The sequence below is a fragment of the Lagenorhynchus albirostris genome, chromosome 2, assembly GCF_949774975.1.
Source record: "Lagenorhynchus albirostris chromosome 2, mLagAlb1.1, whole genome shotgun sequence".
Taxonomy (NCBI): domain Eukaryota; kingdom Metazoa; phylum Chordata; class Mammalia; order Artiodactyla; family Delphinidae; genus Lagenorhynchus; species Lagenorhynchus albirostris.
In genome coordinates this window covers 21904885-21925220 of record NC_083096.1, presented here as the reverse complement: position 1 = coordinate 21925220, position 20336 = coordinate 21904885, and the positions used below count along the sequence as shown (strand labels likewise).

General features: G+C 45.1%; 1 protein-coding gene across 3 annotated transcripts in view; it reads right to left on the bottom strand.

Annotated features, from left to right (window-relative positions):
* Positions 1-20336, bottom strand: part of CNIH3 (cornichon family AMPA receptor auxiliary protein 3) — a 271804-nt gene that overhangs the window by 57961 nt on the left and 193507 nt on the right. For all 3 annotated transcript variants that reach the window (XM_060127685.1, XM_060127676.1, XM_060127694.1), the window contains exons 2-3: positions 9894-9962; positions 4365-4412 (exon numbers count right to left, since the gene is read on the bottom strand). In XM_060127685.1, the coding sequence (XP_059983668.1) occupies positions 4365-4412; positions 9894-9962 (117 nt within the window). The remainder of the gene's footprint in view (positions 1-4364; positions 4413-9893; positions 9963-20336) is intronic.

Genomic DNA, 20336 nt, shown 5'->3' with positions numbered 1-20336 from the left:
CAATCTTCCTACTTAGCAAACTGACTTTACACTATAGAAGTGTCATATCCATTCCCCAGATGCCCCAGCCCCTGCTTTCAGAAGCACATCGCGGAATTTCTGCAGTGCAACCAGGTTCACACCATTCAGCTTCACTTCACAGCGTGATGCCTCCCCTAAGACAGATGTGTGGTTCTGATAAGCGTGAAATGGGGAGGGGCATTGGTGGCCATCAGTGATTACACTTGTGGCCTTACCACTGCCTTGTTCTCTCCAGAATTAAACTTGGAGCACCTGGCCGCCCCGCCCCCAGACTGGTTATACCTCCCCAAGGGACTCAACACCGTCACCTTCACCCTCACCCCCAACCCACTCATCGTCCTCTTTCTTGTCCCACTGCAACTGCTCAATGAAGAGAGCAAACACTAGAGCTTTTTATATCCACCACTGTCAGAAAACCTGCAGTGAGACTGGACACACTCTCGGGGAAATCAGGGGGCGAAATGGAGAATCACAGATTTGTCAAACCAAAGGGACATCCCAAACTATGCAACTAAGTCGCCCCTCTCAGGCGGGCTCCGTCTAACTCAAAACCATCGCAGACATCAGGCTGTTTAACTCCGCCTAAGGGAGGGGAACATTTCTTAGCCCCCAGGACGACCAACCTCAAGGTTAGAGGACAGCTGCTTATGAAGAAAGTTTCTCTTTATTCTCATGCCAATCTGCGGCTCTCACTTAAGTTCACTTCCTCTAACCATTGCCTGAACTTGGAGACGCAACAGGAGACCCCTAGACAGTGTCCTCCGGACAAGGACCTTTCGCGTGCCCGAGAGCAGCCATCTAACCAACGTCTGCTCTCCACGCTCTCCACGCTCCCAAACCCGCACTTGACAGCGACCCTCAGAGTGACAGCATGCCCAGTGGGGAGCACAGCACAAGGGGCAAGTGGCTCTCGCCATGAGAGAATGAATCATGAGCACAAATCGACACAAGAATCCTGCAGTTCAGACAATCACCCAGAGAACACATTTTCTGATAATTATAGAGCTAAAAATGGATCCACTTTGAAAATCCCTTCCTTTCTCCCGAGAAAGCTGAGGAGGTGGTTTAACAACAATCAGCTGCTGAGATGCATCACATTCTGGGGTGTTTAGGAGATGAGCTCCAAGAAATTTCTTGGAAGGTACAGTTCCCAGAAGGTGGTGATGCTAACGAAGTCCATCAGCCCTCTCCACCGCCCCCAGCACGTGCTCACAGCTTGGGAGTCTGAACTCAGAAGCCCATTCAAAATGAGCCAGGAGAGAGGAGGCCCAGGCCTTCCTGCCCCGTGACTCTGCTCAAACGTCAAATGACAGCTACCCAAGAAAATGGGAGGAGGTGCTAAGGGGGCTGCCGCCAGCCGAGGATTACCTCAGCCTCCTTCAGCACCACGGGTGTGCTCGGGGATGTTACAGGAAGTTTTAGGTATCAGCTAAGTGTCATATAATAATAACGATAACATTTAGTACGTGCCGAGCATTGATGAGCTAGACGCACATGTATTATCTCATTTAATTCTCACAACTCCACGAGGAGGGTGCTGTACTTATCACCCCCACTTCAGAGTCACACTGAGGGTTACACAGATAATCAGGGCACAGGCAGGAAGCAGCAGAAGCCTGTATACATCACCACCACCCTCCACCACTCTTCCAGTGCAAGGAACCAGAACTGGCTTGAGAACTTATTTGTAAGGTTAAAATACAGACTACAAAGAGGGGAGAGGGCATAAACACAGAGGAAAGGAATGGGATGGAAACTGTAGGCTAGAGACCTTCTGTGTCGTAAGGAGTACAATAAAGAGTTAAATTTGATTTAAAAATACAAATATGATGTAAGGACTACATGTGGTAAATATAACTTTTGTGCCATGTCATGGACACTGTTGAAATGAAGAAATGAAAAGACTATTATGGGACCTAATCAAACTTAAAAGCTTTTGCACAGCAAAGGAAACCATCAACAAAACAAAAAGACAACCTATGGAATGTGAGGAAATATGTGCAAACGATGCAACTAACAGGGAGTTAATCTCCAAAATATACAAACAGCTCATACAACTCAATAACTACAACAACAACAAAAAAACAATCAAAAAATGGGCAGAAGAACTAAATAGACATTTCTCCAAAGAAGACATACAAATGGCCAATAGGCACATGAAAAGATGCTCAATGTCACTGGAGAAACGCAAATCAAAACTACAACGAGGTATTATTACCTCACACCTGTCAGAATGGCCATCATCAAAAAGTCTACAAAAAATAAATGCTGGAGAGGGTGTGGAGAAAAGGGAACCCTCCTGCACTATTGGTGGGAATGTAAATTGGTGCAGCCACTATGGAGAACAGTATGGAGGTTCCTTAAAACACTAAAAATAGAGCTACCATATGATCCAGCAATCCCAGTCCTGGGCATATACCCGGACAAAACTATAATTCCACAAGATACATGCACCCCAATGTTAGTTGCAGCACTATTTACAGTAGCCAAGACACGAAAGCAACCCAAATATCCATCAACAGATGAACGGATAAAGAAGATGTGGTATGTATATATACAATGGAATATGACTCAGTCATAAAACAGGAATGAAATATTGCCATTTGCAGCAACATGGATGGACCTGGAGAATATTATGCTTAGTTGAGTAAGTCAGACAGAGAAAGAAATACTAAATGAAATCACTTCTATGTGGAATCTAAAAAATAAGGCAAATGAATCTATATACAAAACAGAAGAAACAGACTCACAGACATAGAAAATAGATGTCTGGTTTCCAAAGGGGAGAGGGAGGAGGGGAAGGACAAATGAGGACCATGGGATTAGCAGATACAAACTCCTTTACACAAAATAGGTTAAGTAACAGGATTTACCGTGTAGCACAGGACAGTAAAGTAGGACCTTGGCAGAGGCAGCCACAGGCCATTGCCTGCTGTCTGGCTAGAGTCAGTGGTCAAGCGACACAGAAAAACGAGCAAAGCTCAAATGTGATGGATGTAGGTTATTGCTCTGCCAGAGAATTCAGGACGGTACATTCAAAATGGGGAAAAAAGGGCAACTTGCAGTGTGAAAGACACTTGGGTGTCAGTCTTAAAGAACAAACTAGAGTCTAGGGAAGTGACAGCTGGAGCAGGTTATGGGTGTCCGAGACATTATCTGGGAAAATAATTTACAAATTCATGAAGTTCCCTTAATACCAAATGTCATGTGCTATTTTCTTAATCATTTTTTATTCCTCGGATCACTAGTACTTTCATTATCTGAGCTTACTTCCCCACTGTGACAAAAATGTGGAACTATGACATACTGAGTCTCTTGGAAAACATTAAAGGACAAGTAATTAGCTAGAAAAATCATTGACTTCTTGATGAAGCTCTCTCCCAAGGAAAGGTATCATTAATTGAAATGTAGAAAAGATTTCAAATGCTTGCAAAATTGTTTCCCTTCCATCAATTTCTGGCATGGCATTTGGTCTCTCTCCTATTCACATAAGGCTCAAAAACTTCTTTTTGGTTGACAGGTGGCTTTCCTATGGCCTGTAGCGCATCTGCTCTGAACAGAGATCGGGGATGTCCTTTGGTTCAAGGCAATGGATACTGTTAGTTTTACATGCAAGTTGCTGTTCTCCACACTTTGCTGCAAAAAAGTACTCGCTTTCCTTACCGGAGCGTGGCAGACTGGTCTCTCTGCCACAGAGGTACCCCAGCTACGTCACAGAGTCCTGCTAAATACTAAACTTGAGCTGCACATGCACACGTGAATATGCATGCACATGTGTGCTTCCTGAATGCATTGAGGGCAGCTGTGACCTACTGCCCAGCCATTCAGAGCAACTCTAAATGCTTGGTTCCCGCTTTAATAACATCTCCCTTCCCACCCCTCCGACACTCCTGATGATGCTGTCAATCAAACTGCAAAGCTGAGTGGCAGGTTGAAACCTCAAAGGAAACCCAACAACCAGTTAAAAACTTGGCTGAGCCAAGGTGGGAGCGTTTCTGAGCCCCGCATCAGACAGGAACAAAGGCTGTGAGGCAACATCAGCTGTAAATGCCATCCATCATCATGCAAAGATAAAGAACCTCTAAATCCAACCAGAGGGCACTTGCAAATATCCAGTGCTGTCCTGACACTGATTGATGGCCATCCCTTTTAATTAGCTCCTCCTGTCTCTGGAGGTTTCCAAAGAAGTGATCACATGCTCCCACCTCCTCCTCCCCCGCCACCATTTGCCTCTGTGGGGAGACAGGACCGAAGCAGGCACTGAGCCTCACCAGCCCCTCCCACTGTGTGACCACCGTGACCACGTGACCATCCAAATTCCGTCACTGGGTGCTTGCACTGACCTTTCGTAGAAGGAAGCAGATGCGCTCGATGTTCCTCAGCCGTTCCCTCTATCAGGATGCATGGGAAAGAAAAGAGAGGGGAGGTTAGATTTTCTGCTGAAAGAACATGAGAAGCCCCACATTCAGCCCCTAGTAGAGGAGGCAGAACCCACCACAGATCCCTCCCAGTCATGACCTCCATGCTCTCACTCAAGTGGCTTTCCCTAACAAGAGTTTCTGCTCATACAACTCAACAGCAAAACACCAAATGATCCAATTAAAGATGGGCAGAGGAAAATAGACATTCTTCCAAAGAAGACATACAGATGGCCCCCAGGTACCTGAAAATGTGCTCGATATCACTAATCCCCAGGGAAATGCAAATTAAACCCACAATGAGATATCACCTCACACCTGTTAGAATGACTAGCCTCAAAAAGAAAAGAGGTAACAAGTGCTGATGAGGCTGTGGGAAAAAAGGGAACCCTGGTGCACTGTTGGTGGGGATGCGAATTGACACAGCCACTGTGGAAAACAGTATGGAGGTTCCTCAAAAAGTTAAAAATAGAAGTACTACATGATCCATCATTCCACTTCCGGATATAGCCAAAGGAAACAAAATCACTATGTTGAAGAGATATCTACACCCCCATGTTCATAACAGCAGTTTTTACAATAGCCGAGGCATGGAAACAACCTAAGTGTCCACTGACAAATGAATGGATAAAGCAGTTGTGGTATACACATATATAATGGAATATTATTCAGCCATAAGAAAGAAGTAAATCTTGCCTTTTGCAACAACATGGATGGACCTCAAGGGCACTGTGTTAAGTGAAATAAGTCAGAGAAAGACAAACACTGTATGATCTCACTTACATGTGGAATCTAAAAACAAAACAAAACAAGAACAACAAAACCAACTCATATCTGTGGTAATCAGAGCTGGAGAGGGAATTGGATAAAGGCGATCAAAAGGTACAATCTTCCAGTCATAAGATGTAATTCCTGGGGATGTAATGTACAACGTGATGACTATAGCTAACACTGCTGTGTGGCATACTTGAAGGCTGCTAAGTGAATAAATCCCAAAATTTTCATCACTTTTTTTCTTTTTTCTTTTGTATCTGTATGAAATGATGGATGTTAACCAATTAAGCAATTAAGCAATATATGTAAGTCAAGTCATTATGCTATACAGCTTAAACTAAATACACTGCTGTATGTCAGTTATATTTCAACAAAATTGAAAGGAAAAAAAGAGCTCTGAGCTTTTCTCCATCTACCTTGTCATAGTTATTTGCTCTTAACTGAACTTTCCCAGCACACAGCATGGGCTCAGCTTCCCTCTCAGCCCAGCACAGGTTTCTGTACTTTTTCCTGCAGCCTCTGTGTCCCTATAAGACAGTCAAACCGCAGAACGGGCACCACATGCTCGTGAATCCAAAGGCTGCGGTCGGGTCCCCGGGGAGGGCTTCCCATTCAAGCCGCGAAGAGCATGTGTGCCTGATTAGTGTGTGAGGTGGGGAAGTTCTCTGCCCATTGGTTTTATTTTTCTAAAGTGGCTGTATTTAGAGGAAGCAATCTTCCCACTCAATTAGACACCAGCAGTGCCCCCGGGCTAAGACTTTTCAAGATGCCCAAGTCTAGCTCCAGAGTCTGGCTCGCTGCCAAAGGAAGATGCTCCGGGGCTGCACAGGTGATGATGCTCGCCTGACACACGAAGTGCCGCCTCCCCTTTCCCGCAGAGACTTCTGCGATTTCTGAAGCCACTCTGAACACAGCTGTGGCATCTCCCAGTGCGTCATTACTGAGGCAATTTTGGTTGCGGTCGATGTGATCATGAGATTCCTCGTGGATTAGGAGAAGACAGGTGGCTGGGATACTTCAATTTCCCTAATTAAATCATAAATATAGTGATTCCTGTGCACCCTTTAAGCTCAGAGGAAAGAGCCCACATCAGGACAAATTAGCATCCACATGGCTAGGAAGGCAGACCACATCCTCCTCAACACACGTGTGTGTGTGCATGCGTGCACACACAAGCACAAACAGAGCTGGGCACTGAGGCTGCCTAAATGGAGAATAGTGGGAAAAGGTGTGAGATAACAGGCATGTAAGACGGAGGTTCAGGACACACGCTAGCTCCTTCCCCAGCAAGTCAGATCCTCTAAAGGACATTTCTCATTACTTTACAATGATATTAAATGCCCAGCTGGCAAAAGGAAGGGGAAAGGGTTAACATGAGAAACTAGGAGTTAAAACAAACATTCCTCCTCTTCCTACCACATGGAAGAGGGGTCCACCCAGAGGGTCTGACAATATTTGGAGCTTAAATCCAAAGAACCAGTGGGCCTCATGCACGTTGATTTAGGAATGCATCACACCGGGCTTCCCCGGTGGTGCAGTGGTTGAGAATCTGCCTGCTAATGCAGGGGACACGGGTTCGAGCCCCGGTCTGGGAGGATCCCACATGCCGCGGAGCGACTGGGCCCATGAGCCACAACTACTGAGCCTGTGCGCGTCTGGAGCCTGTGCTCCGCAACAAGAGAGGCCGCGATAGTGAGAGGCCCGCGCACCGCGATGAAGAGCGGCCCCTGCTTGCCACAACTAGAGAAAGCCCTCGCACAGAAATGAAGACCCAACACAGCAAAAATAAATAAATTAATTAATAAACTCCTACCCCCAACATCTTCTTTAAAAAAAAAAAGCATCACACCAATCAGCAATTGTTTATAACACAAGTCCATCCAGGGCTGGAGTTACCGAGCAGTGAAGCAGCTTTGTCAAGCCACCTGAGCCTGAGATGCTGCTTCAGAGGATCTACAGGGGCCCAAAGAGCTTAAAGATGAGTTAAATGAGGCTTCCAAAGTGTTTAAGTTCCTGCCAGGGAGTAACATCATAAAAACTGGGGGAAATGTGCCTAATACACTTCCATTTAGGGTTTCTATGGATTTTTTAAAAAATCTCAGACAAGAGTCCTTTCCTTAAGGGCTTGAGTCTATCCATGAGATGTCTGGCCTTTGGGACCCAGACTCCTTAATTAATTCATTAACTAATTAAAAGTGTGGCTTTATTTTTTTTAATTTTTATTGGAGTATAGTTGATTTACAAAGTTGTGTTAGTTTTGGGTGTACAGTAAAGTGAATCAGTTATACATATACAGATATACACTCTTTGTAAGATTCTTTTCCCATATAGGTCATTACAGAGTACTGAGTAGAGTTCCCTACACCATACAGTAGGTCCTTATTAGTTACCTATTTTATATATAGTGGCGCGTATATGTCAATCCCAATCTCCCAATTCATCCCCCACTTCCCCTGATAACCATAAGTTTGTTTCCTATATCTGTGAAGAAGTGTGGCTTTAATAATAGGAATAAAGAGTTGAGATCCAGCTTCTCTGCTATGCAACCTCACCCTTCAGTCATTCATTCTTCCATCAACAAATAGTTATTTGAGCACCTACTGTGTGCTGTTTCTGTCCTTGCACTGACCTTGCACAGAAGCTCCCAGTGGGACATACACGGGTCCTAATTTTCTTTGTTCTGCCCGAACTAAGGAACCTGCCAAGGTGAGATGGAAACGGGCTCCACAAACCCGTCTCATGGTTTGGCCAACCTCCTGCACCCCAGTGTTGAATTCGCATGATGGAATTGAGGGGCAGGGCACTATTTCTTCACTAGTATTTACCCTGAGATCACACAAGAAACTCTGGGTGTTCTAAGTGGGCTGCTTTCTAACTTGAGCCCAAGCTACCAGGAGGAAGGGAAGCAGGCTCTTGACTCCCTGGCATTCCAAACAGAAGCACCCTCTTGGACTAGGGCAGCTCTGTGCACCTGGTCGATGTTGACGAGCCAAGTGTGGGACGCTGGGGCCAAACACAAAAGCATCCAGAAAGAAAGGAGACCCAAGGTGCAATGAGTTCAGGCCTACAGGAGCCAAGTTATCACCGGTGGTGGTGAGGCTGGCAGTTGGAAACAAGACGGATTTTAATAATGACAAGTTTCATAAGATATAGTAAGTTTTCAGGTGGATCTAGGGATTCTTCCAACTTGTCACAAAATTCCGCTTCACACAGTGGACTTGGAGAGGGTTAGGCTCTCTTTCATAGAATCAAAGAATTTGATGCCAAAGGGATTATAAAATCAGGCTCTTAAAGGCACAACGTAGAGTAGGTGGTAAGAACCCCGGCAGACTTGGGCTCCAATCCTGACTTCACTGCTCATGAGCTTTGAGTCCTTGGATAAGAGTCTATAAACTGGGTAAATAATGCCTGTCTAGCAGAGCTGTGAGGATTATAGGTTACATATATATAGGTCCTAGCATGTAGTAAAAACGCAAAAAAGCAACTCCAATAATAACCCTGTACTTTAGAGAGGGTGACACCAAAGCCTGCTCCCCTGGTCTTCTGGTACCTCCCTAAGAGCACAGCCCTCTTCAGGGGGCCTGCAGTTAAGGAGAACAGACCTCTCGTCCCTGTCACTAAAGAATGATGTCGTAAGCCTTCCAGGTTAATATTCACACCAATATATATTTTTCATATATATTCACACTAGAAAATTCCGGTGTTCTCTCTAAAACTTTTGACTGAAACTATCAAACTATCAACAGAACTATTCAAACAAAAGCGTGCCTTGGCGCTGGAATCCAGGGCTTGGAAGGAAGTTCAACTCAATGCAGGCCCAGCGAGCTTAGACTGAGAGACGGACTCGCGTGAACCGTGAGCTCCATCCTTTGGGCCCAGTGGTCCTGGTCTGGAAAGTGTCTGGAAAAGGCTCTGTCCACAGGCGGGCTGGTGCCTGGCTCTGGGATGTGGGCTGCACTGAGCAGAGGGGCGGACAGCCAACACCCACCCCCACTCAACAGACGTGAGGTCTCCCTCCTCTCCCTGCGTCGAGGCCTCTTTCTGCATCCATTCCGGGGCACGTGGGAGGGCAGCAGGCACGGCGCGACAAGCCAGCTGGTGCAGCAGAATTCTGGGAAGAGCAGGTGCTGGGGCAGGAGGTCTCTCACATGCTGAACCCGGGCCGGACAACCAGACGGCATCGGGTTCCCCAGGCGGAGGCAAGCTGACCTCAGGCCTGCAGAGTCTCCCGAGATGAATGCTTCCCGGGTGAAGGATATGGGGTGAGTAGCTGCATACAACAACCCCCCTGCAAGCCTCCCTCGGAGAAACCTGGCCAAGTGCAGAGCAGGGACAGCCATGGTGATGCTCCTACACCTGCCAACATGGTGGCCAGCCCGAGCCTCTCTCCTTGTTCAAGGGGGCGTAGCCAAAACCCACTAACATGGGGCCTTGAGGACTCCACAGCCACAGCACACAGACCTCTCCCACCCGGGTGGTGGGACTGCTATACTTGACTTTGCATGATAAATGGAGACCTCAGCAGCCTGAGGAAAGACCGCCCCGAGCCAGGCATGGAGGTGCAGCCCGGGCCGAGCCTGCACTTCACTCCTCCTACTCATGGAGACCTCGCCCTCCTTCACAGGCCCCGGGTGGCCTGGGGTGACACCACCCTTCCGGCCACCAGCACCCACCACCTACCGCATGAACAGGGTTGCACTGGTCGATGGGGTTCTTAAAATCCGTCCTTAACTCATCAAAGGCAATTATCTGAAACAGAAAACACAGAATCAAGATGTTAGTGTCAATGCACCACATCAAAAGCTTCCTCTGATTTGGTCCAAAATAACTCAGGAGGCGGGCAAAGTGTATCAATGACACAAGACTGGCCAGGGGTCAATCACTGCCAAAGCTGGTAATGGGCACCCGGGGTTGATTGTACTCTCCTGTCTATGTCTGTGTATGCTTAAAAATCCCCAAAAGAGGGCTTCCCTGGTGGCGCAATGGTTGAGAGCCCGCCTGCCAATGCAGGGGACACGGGTTCGTGCCCCGGTCTGGGAGGATCCCACATGCCGCAGAGCGGCTGGGCCCGTGAGCCATGGCCTCAGAGCCTGCGCGTCCGGAGCCTGTGCTCCGCAACGGGAGAGGCCACAACAGTGAGCGGCCCGTGTACCCTCCAAAAAAAAAAAAAAAAAAAAAAAAATCCCCAAAAGAGGGAACGGGAGGGATGTTGTTTAAGGGTAGATACTTAAAACTAACAGATAAATAAGTCCTGGAGACCTAACACAGTACAGTGATTATAGACAACAAAATTGTATTATAAACATTAAATTTCTAAGAGACTAGATCTTAATTGTTCCCAGTACTTGAAGAAGTGATAACTATGTGATGGGACAGAGTTGTTAGCTAACACTACAGTGGCAACCATATTGCAACATCAATGTAGCAAATCTCTATGCTGTACACCTTAAATGTACTCAATACTGTATGTCAAATATATCTCAATTTTTTAAATCCTCAAAATAAACTTTTTAAGTTTCCTGTGCTTCACAAAAATGTAGAGAAACTCTGTTTCGATGAGAGTAGTCTGAGGTTTGGATAAAAGCATACAAAAATTTAAAACTTCAAACCAGCACTTTCCATTTTCTCCTTCAGGAAAAAGCTGTTTACTTTTTATTTTTGTTTATTCTGGCAGAGATGCTGATTAGAAGTTAAATGGATAGAAGTCAGGCAAATGGGAGAAGAGAAAAAGCAAGAAAGCAGAGTTGACAGGAATAGAAACAACCCAATCTCTAGCCGTCCACAGCCTGGACGATCAGCTCCTGGACAGTCAAGGCATCACACCTCGGTCCATCGCACTTGGGTTCTCAAGGTCATTCTGGACAGAGACTCAGAGGTCCCCAGAGAGCAATGGTTTCCCCCTTTGTCTGGAGGGGAGAATGTTGGAAGTGACCTTCTCTGGTCACAGAACGAGGCGTCACCCAGGCACAGAAAGAACTAACTAGAGGTGAAGCTTCCTAACCCCGGCCCACCTTGTCCCCCAGATGTCCCCAGGGAGACTCAGGGACAGAACAAGGTGGTATTCAGACAGGAGAGTGTCCTCTCTTAGGGTGTGGACGTCTTAGGTCCTCTCCTGGGCTGCACACAAATGGACAAACCAACTCCCCCAGGAAGGCACATCCCAGGGGTCCCTGAACACTTGGCAGAATTGCTGAAGCAATGAAGCTGCCACCCCACCCTCAACAGTCCCTGTTCCTGCAGCATGGAGGTGAAAGTAAGTACCAAGTGAGGGAAAACAACACGCTTCCCTCGAAAAAGCAAGTATGCTTTTAGAGCAATCACATGTCATTCTGATTTCAATACTCCTGCAGAATTAGGGGGAAATTCTAGTACAAGTTGTATTAAATAGACACATTTCTATATCATCCCTCGCCAGACAGTTCATTATCCAGCCTATACCTGAACCCTGTAGTAACAAGAAACTCACCACTTACTGAAGATGCTCCTTCCGTCCCTGGCTACCTCTAATTAATCATCATCTTCCTTTACTGAACTAACATATCACTCCCTAAGGTTTCCACCCACACACTAAGCCAGGGTCAGCAAACTACAGCCTGCAGGCCAAATCTAGCCTGCCACCCATTTCTGTACAACCTGTGAGCTAACAATGGTTTTTACACCTTTAATATAGTAGAAAAAAATCAAAAGAAGAATACTATTTTGTGGCATGTAAAAACTATATCATATTCAAATTTGTTTCCATCAATAAAGTTTCATTGGAACGTAGACACAATGATTCTTTTATATATGGTCTATATTCTTACACTATGATGGCAGAGCTGAGTAGCTGCACAGATACCATATGGCCAGCAAAGCCCAAAATAGTTAGTATCTCACCCTTTACAAAAAAAAAATTTGCCAACCCCTATTCTATTCTTTTATTTCTCCTCTAGAGTGGCAGTGTCCAATATGGTAGCCACATTTGGCTATTTTAATTAGTTAAAATTAAATGTAAAATTCAGTTACTACACTTTAATTGCTCAAAATCACATCTGTCTAGTAGCTATTAAACAGCACAGATGTAAAACATTCCCATCATCACAGAAAGTTCTATTGTGTACAGCACTGCTTTAGAGGCACAGAGAATCGTTGAATCACTCTTCCACAAGAAACCCCTTTAAGTATTGCCAGCTATGGTGAATGCAGCCAATCTTCCTTCTTCAGGCGAAATCTCTCCAACCTTTACTTAGATTAACTGGCACTAAGTTACCTCATCATTCTGATTGCCCTTCACTGACATTACAGGTTGTAAATGTCTTTACTAAAACATGACTGTCAGAACTGAACACCATACTCAAGGTGAGGTCAGATGGCTCAGAGAGTAAACATCTCACTCCCCTCCTCTGTTCTGTAAACTACGCCTCTGTTAATGTCACCTGATAGCATTAGCCTACTGGTAGCCACATCGCACTCCTGGTTTCATACCGAGCTTGCATTGCCTAAAAGCCCAGGTCTTCTTCATGTGCTTCAGTTTAACTAAGCCCACCTCATTCCAACATGTCCATTATTGGATTTGGGCACCTAAGAGCAGAAACTGACATTTATCCCTTTTAATTCCTCCCTATGGGTCTAATCTGTTGAGATATGATCTATCTCCCAACTACAAATCCTAATGAACATAATGTGTTCATTATCCACATTCGCCGTGATCTAAATACAAACAGAGCAGGACCAAGGGCAGAACCCAAAGCTCGCCACTCCTAGCTCCCAGGAGGCTGACATAAGCAATCTTTCAGCTCACTATTTACCTAATTATAAAGACAATTCATCATATTTTGATCCATTCAACTGAAAGTAAATCTCTGGATAGCATTAGAACCCCATAACTGTTGGTGCAGCATATATAAGCTCCCCAAAGAGGCCGGGAGCTCATGGACGGAAGGAGTCAAGCCCTACGTCGTGGCCATGACTGAAGACCCACTTGTGTAATTCCCACCTCCAGCCCTGACCTGGGCCCATGTCCCTGTCTAAGTGCCGGGACGTGGGTCTGGGCTGAAGCGAGCAAAGGCTGCCGGTGCTTAAAGCAGCAGGAGAGGAGCCATGGGGATTCCGAGTTGCTAAGTGCATCTGAGAGCGAGCAACCACTGCCCAACTTGGGGCCCAACTTGGGTCCCAACTTGGAGGAGGGTGTGAAGAGGGGAAGGCCAGAGTGCAGCTTATGCCTTTGAGCTCCATGAGATAACGGGTACTTTGTGGCTGTTTTCTGATGATGGTGATGGCGATGTGCACAGTGAGGATAAAGGCTTTCAGCATCCCTACCCCCGGTAACTACTCACTAAATGATCCTTCCATTCACTTGACAAACATTCAGTGAGCATCTTTCACTCACAGGCACTGACGGGGCTAGCCCCTGCAGGTACAAAAATCAACAAGATACTGTTCCTGTCCTCACCAAGTTCCTGGGCTAGAAAGGAAGAGAAGCATGTAGACAAATCATTCTGCTACAATGTGATACGTGCTATATAAACAAGACGACTATAACAATAGCTAACATTTAGGGCATGCTCATTATATCCCAGCACCTCCACAGTCAAAACACAGAACGGCTCCATCACCCCCCAAAATTCTCTCCTGTTGCTCCTTTGGAGCCAACCCTTCCCCCATCCCTAACCCTAACCTCACCCCCACCCCGGACCCGGACCCGGCAACCATGAATAGTTTTGTCTTTTCCAGAAAGTCATTTAAGTGCCACCACGCCGTATCTTGGCTTTTGAGTCTGGTTTCATTCACTTAAGGTAATGCATGTAAGATTCAGCCACGCTGTTGCCTGTATCATCAGTTTGTTCCTTTCTGTTGCTGAGTAGCATTCCATTACAGAGATGAACCACAGTTTATTCATTCACCTGTTAAAGAACATGTGGGTTGTTTCCAGTTTTTTACAGTTATGAATAAAGCTGCTAGAGACATCTGCATAACAGTTTTCATCTAAATGTAAGTTTTCAATTTTCTTGGGCAAAGAGGAAATGGATCGCTGGTTCATGTGGTAAGTGTATGTTTATAAAAGAAATGGAGAAACTCTCTTCCAAAGTGGCTGTACCATTCTGTATGTCCACCAGCAACATATGAGAGTTCCAGTCACTCCACTTCCTCACCAAAACTTAGTATTGTCAGTTTGGGTTTCTTTCATTTTAGCCATTTCAATGGGTGTGTAGAGGTATCTCATTATAATTTTAATTTGCATTTCTCCAATGACTAATTACGTTGAGCAACTTTTCATGGGCTTAATGGCCATCTGTGTGTCTTCTTTGGTGAAGTGTGTGTTTAAATCATTTGCCTATTTTATTTTTTTAAATTTAGCTGTTTTCTTATTGATGATTTTTGAGAATTCTTTATACATTCTGGATACAAGTCCTTTGTCAGTTACGCAAATTGCAAATTTAAAAAATTGTTTTAATTGAAGAATAGTTGATTTATAATATTGTGTTAGTTTCTGGCGTATAGCAAAGTGATTCAGCTGTATGTATGTAGATATATTATTTTTCATATTCTTTTCCATTATGGTTTGTTACAAGATATTGAGTATAGTACAAGATATTGTGCTATACAGTAGGACCTTGTTGTTTATCTTTTATATATAGTAGTGTGTATCTGCTAATCCCAAACTCCTAATTTATCCCCCCCACCCCACTTTCCCCTTTGGTAACCACAAGTTTGTTTTCTATGTCTGTGAGTCTATTTCTGTTTTGTAAATAAGTTCATTTGTATCGTATGCAAATATTTTCTTCTATTCTGTATCTTGTCTTTTCATTCTTAATAGGATGTTTCTAAGAGCAAAAGTTTTTCATTTTAACATTTATCAGTTTATCCAATTTATCAGTTTTTCTTATATTGATCATACTTTTGGTGTTGGATCTAAGAACTCTTTTGGATCTAAGAACTCGTAAGGCCACAGAGATTTTCTCCTAGGTTTTTCTTCTAAAACCTAGGGTTTTCTTTATGGTTTAAACTAAAAATTCAATTTCTTTAATAGATTTAGGACTATCCGTTTATTTATTTCTTATTACATGAGCTTGGAGCATTTGTGACCTTAAGGAACTGGCTGATTTCACCAAAGTTGTCAAATTTATAGGTCAAATTTATATTCCGAGCCACCCTCACTGCTTGTTTCATTTTCCCTCTTGGTTTTCTTGCTAAACTTTTGAGATGGAGGCTTGAGTGAGCACAGAAAAGGCTAGAAAAGGCAGCAGCTAAACAGTGGAAACAGCAAGAGAAACAGTTCTTCCACAAGCTGCATAACAGAGGTTCTAGCTAATCAGATTGTCTATGACCTTGCCTGGGGCTGGGCTGTGCAGGAGATGATGCTCAAGAGGGAGAGAAGGTCAGATGCCAGGACCTAGTTGTGTACAGAGCTGGAGGCTCCAAGAGAGGCAGAGCCAGGGGCTGGGGAGTCCACAGAGAAGTCCAGAAAGGAAGGGAGCTCCAAGAAGAGAAACACACTCGATGAGAAGCTGTTTCTGTGAACCTTGAGCCCTGACCCTGCCACCACTGGTCCTGGGCTAACTCATCCCCCAAAAGTCCTGACCCAAACCTTCCAGCTGCTCCCCAGCACCCCGGCCCCAGGATCATGAATCAACAATTCACTGGCCTTTGGAAGAATTAATATTGTTAAAATGGCCTTACTACCAAAAGCAATCTACAGATTTTATGTGATCCCTATCAAAGTACCCATGACATTTTTCACAGAACTAGAACAAATAATCCTAAAATTTATATGGAAGCACAAAAGACCCAGAATTGCCAAAGCAATCCTGAGGAAAAAGAACGAAGCAGGAGGCATAACCCTCCCAACTTCAGACAATACTACAAAGCTACAGTCATCAAAACAGCATGGTATTGGCACAAAAACAGACATATGTATCAATGGAACAGAATAGAGAGCCCAGAAATAAATCCTCACACCTACAGTCAATTAATCTTCGACAAAGGAGGCAAGGATATACAATGGAGAAAAGACAGTCTCTTCAGCAAGTGGTGCTGGGGAAGCGGGACAGCTGCATGTAAATCAATGAAGTTAGAACACTGTCTCACACCACACACAAAAATAAACTCAAAATGGCTTAAAGACTTAAATATAAGACATGACACCATAAAATTCCTAGAAGAGAACACAGGCAAAACATTCTCTGATGTAAACCAGAGCAATGTTTTCTTAGGTCAGTCTCCTAAGGCAAAAGAAATAAAAGCAAAAAAACAAAAAAACAAAAAAAAAGGAGAGAGAGAGAGAAAGACCTAATCAAATCAAACTTATAAGCTTTTGTACAGCAAAGGAAACCATAAACCAAACGAAAAGACAACCTACAGAATGGGAGAAAATATCTGCAAGTGATACGACTGACAAGGAATTAATTTCCAAATTATACAAAGAGCCGATATAGCTCAATATCAAAAAAGAAAAAATCAAAAACTGGGCAGGAGACCTAAATAGACATTCCTGCAAAGAAGACATACAGACGGCAAATAGGCACATGAAAAGATGCTCAACACCACTAATACTAGAGAAATGCAAATCAAAACTACAATGAGGTATCACCTCACCCCAGTCAGAATGGTCATCATTAGAAAGTCTATGAATAATAAATGCTGGAGAGGGTGTGGAGAAAAGATGACCCTCCTACACTGCTGGTGGGAATGTAAACTGGTGCAGCCACTATGGAAAACAGTATGGAGTTTCCTTAAAAAAAAAAAAATAGAGCTACCATACAATCCAGCAATCCCACTCATATGCATATATCTGGAAAAGATGAAAACTCAAATTTGAAAAGATGCAGGGGCCCCAGTGTTCATGGCACCACTATTTACAGTAGCCAAGACATGGAAGCAACCTAAATGCCCACTGACAGATGAATAGATAAAGAAGATGTGGTATATATATATATACCATGGAATATTACTCAGCCATAAAAAAGAATGAAATAAAGTCATTTGCAGCAACATAGATGGAACTAGAGATTATCATACTAAGTGAAGTAAGTCAGACAGAGAAAGTCAAGTATCATATGACATCACTTACATGTGGAATCTAAAAGAATGATACAGGGCTTCCCTGGTGGCGCAGTGGTTGGGAGTCCGCCTGCCGATGCAGGGGACGCAGGTTCGTGCCCCGGTCCAGGAAGATCCCGCGTGCCGCGGGGCAGCTGGGCCCGTGAGCCATGATCGCTGAGCCTGTGTGTCCGGAGCCTGTGCTCCGCAACGGGAGAGGCCACAACAGTGAGAGGCCCGCGTACCAAAAAAAAAAAAAAAAAAAAGTAAAAGAATGATACAAATGGGCTTTCTTACAAAACTGAAATAGACTCACAGACATAGAAACAAATTTATGGTTACTAAAGTGGAAGGGGGGAGGGATAAATTAGGAGCTTGGGATTAACAGATACGCACTACTATATATAAAACAGATAAACAACAAGGTCCTACTGTTTAGCACAGGGAACTATATTCAATATCTTGTAATAATCTATAATGGAAGAGAATCTAAAAAAGTATATATATAAAACTGAATCACCTTGCTGTATACCAGAAACCAACACAACATCGTAAACCAACTATACTTCAATAAAAATTCACTGGTTAAATGAAGGCCCTGTGAGGGGCCTCACCAGGGATTAGAGCCCCTCCTGTGCAATGTCAGCCAGGTGTGGGTCAGCCCTAACTCTAGACAGCCTCCATCCCATCGGGCCTCATCCCGAGGTGGGAAGCAGCCTGGACCCACTTCAAGAGGCAGGGAATTACAGAAATCCTCTACAAAGCATCTCAAGAAGGCTTCTTTCTTCAGGCCCACAGCGTTTATAATTAGGAGATCAAAAGTCACCTTGCTTGTCTGAAACAGTTATTCTGCTAAAAATAACTATGCTCTACTATGAAAAAACCTTCCTGGAAGAGTAAGAATGAGAGAAAATTCAACCTCCATTAGCTAATAAGTCCCCAGGGCTGCCCCATCACAGAGTTTAGCATTCGGAAAAGCCTCTTTTGTCTGGAACATTCTCTCCCCTGTGTTCGTTCCACAGTGTCCTCTGGTTTCTGAAAGATCTACACTGGTTGAAGCCTCACAATCTTGGATTTGTATCACATCATCTCACTGAAACATTCCATCTGCACAAGGACTCCGTGCACTGGATATCCCCCTAGTGTACAGTTCGGGAAACCAAGCCCCAGGCAGAGCGTTTGAATGAAGTACTGGCCATGGCACAGTGGGCGAGTAACAGCCCACACCAGGAACCGGGTTTCTGAACCCTGATCAGCTGGTGCTCCATGTAGCACAGTGCGTTGTCTCTCTGTGACTTGAAATCGTTAAAAGAAAGTGTTGAGCTATTAAAGATGCCCAAAAGACTCTTTCCTAGGCACCCACCGTGTCCCTGGCACTGCTCTTGGCTCTGGAATACAGTGGTGAGCCAGAAGATAAGGTCCCTGTGCTCACAGACAGGGGCAGGGGACAGAATCAATCAGTAAATAAACAAGAAACATACCTTAAAATGATAGGCTGCCTGCAGAAAGTAGAATACAACAGGGTGATATGAAGACCTAGAATTGGAGGGTGGTCAAGGAAGGCCTCTTGGAGGAGGTGCCGTTTCAGGTGAGAGGCTGAATGACCAGGAGCCAGACACGGAAATTTCCAGAAGGAAGTTACTAGGGCCTGCAGAGGCCCTAGTGGGAAACAAGGTCGGCGGGGATGAGGTGCCAAAAGGCCACGGCAGCTGAAGCCCAGTGACAGAAAGAGATACTGGGAGGGGATGAGGCCAAGAGCGGGACTGGCCAAGAATCCCACCTGGTGTGGGACTCATCTAACCGGCTCCGCGAAGCAGACCTGTGAGCTGAGACCCTGCTCAGCCCAACTACTCCGTTGGTGATACGGCCTCTACGTTACTCACAGAACTGAGCGCGTCTGCTGCTTGTGGTCTCACAATCCAACAAAGGGGTGTGACCGAGGGGGACGTCGATGAGACAGGTCAGTGTGTGTGAATGCAGTGTCAGGTATGCACACTGAGGAGTAGGTGGTGGGACGACGATCTTTGGGTCCTTTCTGCAAGGCCGCTAATTCACCCAGAAAAAAAGTCAGTGGTCAGAGGCAGTATGAGAAAAGACCAGGAATCCTGGCTAGTCAGACCCAGGAAGCCAGAGAATGATTTGGGGCTAACCCACCCCAGAGAGCAATCGGACACTGGGAAAAGCTGTCCAAAGTCTTCTAACGAGAGGACACGTGGGGCCTGAGCCCCCCCGAATTTCCGCCTACCGATCCATCCATCAACAGGGACAGCTCTGTCACCCAGGCGTGCATTCAGACTCCTATCTGCAGTAGGGCCACCTGGGCAGAACTTCTTGATTTCTCCATGTTATAAGTTGAATAGTGTCCCACCCAAAGTCACCTCAAACCTCAGAATGTGGCCTTATTTGGAAACAGGGTCTCTACGGATATAATCAGTTAAAATGAGATCATACTAGACTAGAGGCCCCAAATCCAGCGTCCTTATAAGACACAGAAAAGGACACACAGAAATGGGGAGTGGTGCAGCTACAAACCAGGGAGCACCGAGGGTTGTCAGGGGCCATCAGGAGCCGGAAGACACAGGGAAGGATCTTCCCTAGAGCCGTCAGAGGCAGTAGGGCCCTGCCCTGACTTCACACTTCCAGCTTCCAGAACTATGAGAGAATACATTCCAATTAAGTCACCTAGTTTGTGGTAATTAGTTAAGGCAACCCTGGGAAACATATAGAGTCCACTTGCAAAATAGCTGAAACCGTTGCTGCCGTGACCTAAGATGTTATCAGGAAAAAATGGCTTTTGGTGCCAACCGTGAATGTTAGTTAGTGAAAGAAACAGACAGGAGCATTTCCAACCCAAAATAAATACCTCCCCGGGGAAGCAGGCTTTTGTACTCACTACAAGCCTTCCTGTAAGTTCCCTAAAGCCACACTAAGAATATACTTTTAATTTAGAAAGAAGTCAGTTTTTTACTTCCTCTCCATGTCTTGTCCCAACAAGAGCAATTCCTTCAAACCACTGCCCAAGCCTTGGGGCCGTTTTTGAGAGTCAGGAGCTCCACCGGATGGGAGAGAGACGGGGCACGGGAACAGATTTATTGGCTGTACCAC